We start from the raw sequence: 7861 nt of genomic DNA, 5'->3' as shown, positions 1-7861 counted from the left end.
GATTATAGAATAATACTGTTGCAGCCCTACAATTAGCATGTATGATAATGAGCTGCCAAAACAAAAAAAACAATCAACTATAGCCCTCATCCTATAGTAACTATAAGAATATTTTCATTTAAAAAGTCAGACATTACAAATGAATACATTAATAATGCACATGTTTGAAGAACTCACCATGTGTGGCCACTTTCTCGCAGCAGAACTGCAGCAGACAAGTCAGATCACAGAAGTATTTGACCTCGCCCAGCAGAGGGAGACTCTGCTTCAGTTTCCCTTTGGAGCCGCACGTGTCACACTTCGCGACCTGTGAGGAAAATGAGATCAGCATTGTAGTTTTAATGTAACTCGTGAATTTAATAATAAAAAAAATGATATCAATGAAAAGACTTACGTGGCAGAAGAGCATGGTGTATTTGGACCTGCACTCCTCAGAGCAGAACTCCTCTGTGGAGCCTCCGTACTGAGCCGTCACTAGCTTCTTGGAGACACAGTGGCAGTAGACGCACGAGCTACAGTGTTTGCCCCAGTTTTTAGCCAAGTCGTGTTTGAAGAGGAGCTTACAGCCTGGAGGGAGGAAGAGGAGAGGAACCCAAATTTAAAGACATTTGATGTTTAAAGCTTCATCCACATGACTCAGTTTAACAAAAACTCTAATGGTTTAGCATGGGTGTGGATGACGAAGATGGTGTTTTTCAAATGGTGTGTACAGTATGTAACCTCATTATTATCAGCAGCTACTTCTTCCATGACAGGTTTATCAGTGTCCTCACCGTCGCTGCAGAAGTAGCAGTCTTTGTTTTGGATCCGTTTGGCGTCTCTGGTGATCTTCTCCACCTTACAGTAGTCGCACAGGCTCGTCACAAAGTGGCCGTCTTATACTCTTGACAACATTCCACGCTGCACATGAACAAAATCCTGCCCTGCGCACACCCAGTGAAAAACATGCAGATTATGTTAATTGGACACATGTTTGCCCTGTGATGGACTAGCCACCTGCACACGGTGTAACTGGTCATATTTGTCACAGATGAATCAAAACCTATCAGGATGACGATACCCGTCTTGTTTTGTTTTATTGCGGCATGACTGAATCGTTTTCTCCTGTGTCTTTACTTACTTGTTCCATCAACAGGGTCTCTGCAGGTTTCGACAAGTCAAATTTAAGACTTTTTAAGACTTTTTTAAAGACCATAATGAATACAATTTTAGACCCATTTCAAATCTATACTAGCAAAAAAGTACAAGACATTGGAGCCACAAATTGTTGAACTTGCAATTGGGCTTCACTGTGGGCTTTCATTAAGTTTTCTCCGCTGCTATGCTAAGCTGTAGCACACCAAGGCGTGCGCACAGCACACTAGCTAGTGGTGCTCGATTAATTCTCACCGGGCAGCACAGGTGGCCTACTTTAGTTCAGTGTTGTAGTTATGTTATTGCATCCTCAAAAATAGAAACATTTAAAAGCGAGACTGAAATTTATGCATGATTTAAATAAAAGTAACGTTAATAAAATTAAGACCTTTCAAATTTGTATTTAAGACCTTTTATGAGATTTTAGGAGAATTTAAGACATTTTAAGGCCTTAAATTCAAATAATTGGATTTAAGACTTTTTAAGACTCTGCAGATACCCTGATCAAATACAAGCATTTCCCACTTCACACTCACACGGAGACAGACTTTACCTTGATCTGGATGATCTCAGGCTTGAAGTTGATGTTGCGCTGACACTGAGCACAGTCCAATATGGGCGGCTCTTTGGAGACAGCTCTCTCGGTCTGTGTGGAAACGACCGGCTGTATTTGTGAGGATCCAGCAGGCAGCTTGGTGAAAACGTTCACCTGTTTGGGGGACTTCTTGAACTTTTCCTGCAACACAAGAGTCTCGTTTGTGAGCTACTGCAAATTTAAAACACCTGATAATGTTCCTAATATTTCCCTCAAACTTGGTTTATGAACATAAAAAGCTATATAGTGAAGCATGGCAGAGTAACAGGAAAGCACTCTAAATTTGTGTTTTTTTCCCATTGTAACTATTTGTGGAATGAATCTTCCACACTCTACACTGTGTGCCTGTCACTCAGGCATCGTTGTGCATGAAAACATAGTAAAGTGAAACCACATGCATGTTTACCACTATCGAACCCATAAATTATGTGTGAAACGCAGACATGGATGAAGTAAACTGGCTTTTAAGAGCTAATTGTGAAGTTTATCTCGACTTGATTACCTGAAAAGCCATGACACATGGTAGCGAGCAGAAGTTCCTGATGGTGGTGTCGGACATGGCCAGGTGGTACGCCGGCATACTGTTTTTGGCACAATTATCACAGCTCACACGAGCACCTGTTCAAAAAAATAAACAAAAAAGTTTAACCAAAGGCTAACGATGCTTTAAATGTAAACATAGTAAAAAAAAAAAACACAAGTCCTAAAACCTTTTAATGGTATGGTACCTGATGCACTGACACTTTGAACCATGAACGCCATCACACAGCTGCTGCTGCAGAACAGGTTCACCGAGTCATCGTTGTTTTTGTTGTCGACCGTCTCAGGCAGCAAACGCGTCGTTCGACACATGGTGCAAGGCTGGGTTATCTTAGTTTTCTATAAGAAATGTTTAAAATAAAAAAACATTTATTGTGTTTTAATTCCTGTTTTTGTTAGGGATGGGTGATTTGTCGTTTTATTTTTTTAAAAGTCGATTAGTGTGTGCAGCTAAAAGGCAATTTTCCTTGCTTTTCATTCAACTAATGAGACAATATTCGAATAGCGTTTTTGCTCAGAATGCCCATCCCTAGTTTTTTTATGTTTGTCATGTATTCCATACCTCCTTGAATTTGAGCAGACAGGCTGCGTTGCACAGGGTTTTGTTGCCGCCCTCCATCTTGAGCAGCAGGGGTTTGCTGTGACAGTAGGAGCCGCAGTTGGCACAGCCGGCCATGGCGAGGTTGTGTAGCGAGCGGAAGCGGCTGAAGCAGGCGTCGCTGCAGAGCTTGTGGACGTTTTCGCTCAGGATCACCTCGTGTTTGCTCTGTGAACGTGGCAACAAATGAAGACGAGAACAGTTCAGAGAGATTCATGATCCAATAGTGTCCGGGAGGAGTTGTGAACTAGTGTGTTGTGATGTGTAAATTAGTCACAGTTCAGCTGGGTTTCATTATAGAAATTTGACTCTATTCTTATGTCTGATGAACTGCTGTTGTGGTCTTAATTTCCAGCGTTCTAAAAATTAAACTGTCACCTGCATGCGTCATGAATATTCCATTATTCGCTGGTTTAGAAACACACTGTGAGCCCTGCATTACTTTCACTAGCTTTCATGCACTGGAATGTAAAATGTGGCCAGCCATGGCAAAACCGGTCAAAAGTCTACCGAGGGAGATTTTTAGTTATTTACAGATTCTGGAAGTGTGATTTCTAAGCTTCCACGTGCAAATTGGAGAAGATATGTCCATTTGAATGTAGGCACTACTCAAACAAAAAAGATTTACAAACTTTATATCTTTATCTCAAATATCACTGTGTTTGTCTCCTACATGATATATATAACTGAAATTTCTTATCCAAACAACCAATGATTTATAAAGGAAAATCATGAAAATTTACAGGGGTATTTTACACTGTATTTCCATCATCTGTTTTTGTTGTTTCATGAAAACAAAATATACTATATATACTTAAGAGAACAGGATCAAAGATAGACACATATTTCTAATATCAAATCAAACTGCCTTGCCGCCACAGACACAAATGAAATACATTGAAGTGGCTCTGTGGTGTAGTGTGGATGGATCAGTCTGTCATTCACACATGAGTCAAGCACATCAGCACGTTTCTGCCGGCCATGGAGCTAGTTAATAACAATGCAGCCACATAACGTTCTGAAACGCACTGTGGATTATTTAAAAAAAAAAAAAAACGTCCCTGTATGTGACTGAACACTAACGTTATGTAAATTAATCACGTTAATGAAAACTCACACATAAGAAGATTGAGCGGTGCTGGAGTCACGTCATCATCTCAGACAACTACTGTGTCTGTCCTGCTGTCTTTCGGCTGCTGAATAATCCATCCATCATATCTTAAAATGCTGAAGCAGAAGTAAGATCTATGTCTGTCTCTGTCTTTGTTAAGGAATTACAGCCACAGTTTAGTTATTCTCTGGCTTGTCATATCTTATTCCTTATCTTCATTCAACGGTGAACATACACACTCACACTCTCTGTGCTTTGGTCAACAAAGCTTTGATGATGACTGCTTTGATGTTAATCACGCTTTGATTTCGCACTGCACACGCTTAATAACTGCTAGAAAGTTCTACACTCTCTCTCTCTCTCTCTCACACACACACACACTGGCTCTGTGCATATTAATTAGCCATGTGTATTCTCCGTGACCGTCAGCTGATTGGCAGAAAAAACAACAAAAGCTCTGGAACTCATTATAACTCAGAAAACCTGGCTGAAAACCACTGAGTGTGTGCAAACTTAGTATATCATGGTACATTTAGCATCTTCAGGTAAACTATAATGGTTATATTGTCATTATAAAGGCACAAATGAACAGCTTAGGAAACTGTTGATAAGGGAAGTTTGACTTACTGAGCAGATTCTGGTGCACATGCTGCAGATGGACTGTGGTCCTTTTGGTTGTTGTTGTGCAGATTTATTGGCGGATGCCTTTCTCTTGAAGTTGTATGAGGTCAAACAGCTTTGGCTGCAGAATTCCATTGTGGTTCCTTTAGCGTCTGGTGCCAGGATGATGTCCTGAGGACGAAGTATCAGCCTAAGAGAGCGCACACAGATTTTTAGTTCAGTTATTCTACCAGATCTTAAAAAAGTGGTGAAAAACGGACACTTCTCTTCTTACTTTTGGCAGTTGATGCAGATCTTGTTGGTTGTTTTAGCGCTGGGCAGAGTCGTGGTGAGGCAGATGGTGGAACAGAAAAGCGCAGCGCACCCCCTCCTCTGAAAAGCTGTCTGTCCCTTCACCAGGGTCTTCTTGCAGTTGGAACAGGATATGTGCGATGCCGACGATGGGTGGATGGTGGGCAGTTGCTGGGGCTCAGTCGCAGGAGTCACAGAGTAGACGGATCCGATCCTCAGGTCCTCCTGTGGACATGAGACACGAAAGAACAGCATCAGGAGTTTGTTTCAGCTTCTTAAAGGTGAATATGTCTGGGTTTATTGTTTGTTTGTTCTATGACGATAAACTGAAAATCTTTGATTTCAGACAAAGAAAATGGAAGACATCAGCATAATTAGGATTGGGATCATTTTTTTAATTACTTAATCAAGATGAACAACAGACTAATTGATAACAACACATGAAATATATTAAAATCATAGGGAACTGCAGCTCTATGCCAAATCAATTTTTTTTTTAACTTTCCAATAAAAATACACAAAATTTGTGGAAGTTATGATTTTTTGTCAATTTGTCAATTAGGATATACCTCAAGGAAATTGTTGGAGTAACTACTCCTTTACAGTAGTTAATGAAAGTGTTTACGATGGACTGGTCAATGTGTTTTGCCATGTTGAGGATTATTGACAGGTGACAACAAGGCCACTTCTCCATAAATCCCTGTGAAGACAGTGTTTGACTCACCTTAGTCGTGTTTGGCTCCTCCTTCACACTGGCTGTGGTTGTGGAGGAATTCAGAGCCTGCTCGTACTCTTCGTCTTCAGGCTCGTCCTTCACCTTGACCAAAGGCGGCGAAGGGGAACTCATGACTGACTCATCTGCCGCTAATCCCGTCTACGTGAAGGAGAGAAACACAAAAACAGTCTGGTTAAACTTCCTAACGTTAAGTCTTCTAAGGCACAATGAAAACCAACAGTTTAGAAGTTCTTCACACTTACAGTGTCTGATCTTGGCAACGACATTTTCACTACATTCATCCCATTCACAGTGGTCCCTGGCAATGAGCCGTCTGTTCCTACAGGAACATAAGCAACACATGGACTGCTTACTTAGTGACAAGTACAAGTGCAAAAAATTAAAACATGGCTTTGATTATTCCCACTGGTCACAAGGCTCACCAAATAATATCCACTCCTGCTTATGTCTACAATTTTTAACAATAAGTTTGAAAACTGCTCACTCCAAACCAGAGAAAATCAGTGATTTTATATCATAACAAACATGAATTGTTGAACTGCTGCTGCCTCCATTTCCAAGTTCATTTATGTTATTCTGACACTTGGAATCCTTTGTTCAGATCTGCTAAAGTGACTCAAAGTTACCAAACGAGGCAGCAGTGGACCAGCAGCTGCTGCAGCCTGGACAACTAAAAACGCTGATTTTCTCCATGGATTAGGGTGAAGGGCGAGTGAGCGGCTTAGAGGCTTCTAATTCTAGTCAGCAAAGGCTGTATTACGGTATCACAGAGCTTACAAAAATAAGTATTAACACCCTACAACACAGTATCAAGAGGATGGTCTGCAGCTCCTCACCTGTACTGGTCGCAGGTGCAGACGATGGAGACGAGCTGGACTGCATCATGTCTACATCCACCTTCACGTCCTCCTCTTGATCCTCCGATTGTGCTGGTGGTAATATGGTGGGTTTGACGTCAGCTTCCTCCTCTGCACCAGAGACTGAGAGGGAAAATTAAAACATTGCCATTAATACAGTGTAACAGTCCAACCAAGGAGTATGGAGCAACTGTCAAATCGCACAAGTCTCTACGGGAGAATCAGAACTCAGAGTGGGACTTAAAAGATTGAAAATCATCCCAACTCTGTAGCTTTATTGCTCAGAATGTGTAGAGACCACGCCAGTGGAGACCAGTGAAGTGAACATACATAAAACAACATTAGAGCTGGGGTAAAACCTTAATTAATGTTGTTTGTAAAAGGGTCAGTGGCAAATATGAGTTTACATTATGAGCGAACATTTTGTATTTCATGTAATTTCAAATTGCTTTTAAAACATTTTTTACAAAAGGGAAGATGGATTACCCCTTAACAAGGTCATTGTTGACCTGAAAAAGGTCAACCTCCTTTCCTACAGGAGCAGGTGAAACACACAAACACATGTGTCATTTTACCTGTCGCTGAACTTTCAGGTGAACGGCTGCTGGAATCCCTCTCTTCCTCGTCCTGTTTCATCTGAGCTTCTTGTTCGACCTGATCCACTGTACCAATGTCCATCATCTCGTCCAGGTCAGCAGCGGTAGAGACCCTCAGTTTACAGCTACGAGGCTCGCTGTCCTCCTGTGTAGCATTAGATTTAATGTCTGGGTCCATGTTGCTGTCTGTGTCAGTCATCTCCTCCTTGAGATCAGAAGTTGTGTCTGCTGTCTCTTCCTTGGGATCAGAAGTTGTGTCTGCTGTCTCCTCCTTGAGATCAGAAGTTGTGTCCATCTCTGTGTCCTCACCTTTAACACTGTTGTCCTTTTCTAGGTCTTCTTCCTGTTTCACAGAATCTTCCCCTGTTGTCACCTCTGGCTCATCACCATGAACTAAAACTGTCATGAAAGTCTGGTCGGTGGAGGACGACGTCGACTGTGAAGGTGATGGACTTTGAGGAGATACAGGTGCAGAAGGGACCACATCTGCTTTAGTTTCTTTACTTTCCATTTCTTTATCAGCCGCAACAGATATTTCCTCCTCTAATTGTTCAGACGGACCAGGAGGGGAAGCATGAACAAAATTTGCATCCACTTTTTCTTCTGCCTCTGAAACAGCATCCATGGACTCCATCTCCTCTTTTACCTGAGAATTATAATCATACATAATAAATGTCCAATGCTTGATTATTTATTTTCTTTTTTGTACTGCTAACCACACCATCTTTATTTACACTGTTAATTCCAGTTATATTACTGGCTTTAAAAGACAATGATGGAAT

General features: G+C 41.3%; 1 protein-coding gene across 1 annotated transcript in view; it reads right to left on the bottom strand.

Annotated features, from left to right (window-relative positions):
- The window catches only part of LOC310935636 (zinc finger MYM-type protein 4-like), a 12340-nt gene extending 4680 nt beyond the window's left edge, over nt 1–7660 (bottom strand). Inside the window, 14 exon segments of the mRNA XM_083899569.1 lie at nt 161–307; nt 395–567; nt 774–866; nt 869–923; nt 1673–1870; nt 2232–2347; nt 2458–2608; nt 2832–3035; nt 4606–4789; nt 4874–5115; nt 5615–5764; nt 5869–5945; nt 6463–6606; nt 7059–7660. Of these exon segments, the coding sequence (XP_083755695.1) occupies nt 161–307; nt 395–567; nt 774–866; nt 869–923; nt 1673–1870; nt 2232–2347; nt 2458–2608; nt 2832–3035; nt 4606–4789; nt 4874–5115; nt 5615–5764; nt 5869–5945; nt 6463–6606; nt 7059–7590 (2466 nt within the window). The 5' untranslated portion in view covers nt 7591–7660.
- Nucleotides 7661–7861: the final 201 nt, after the last annotated feature.

Source organism: Microchirus variegatus (genome assembly GCF_963457635.1).
Source record: "Microchirus variegatus genome assembly, chromosome: 13".
In the NCBI taxonomy this organism is placed as follows: Eukaryota; Metazoa; Chordata; class Actinopteri; order Pleuronectiformes; family Soleidae; genus Microchirus; species Microchirus variegatus.
This window is presented reverse-complemented; position numbering and strand designations above follow the sequence as displayed.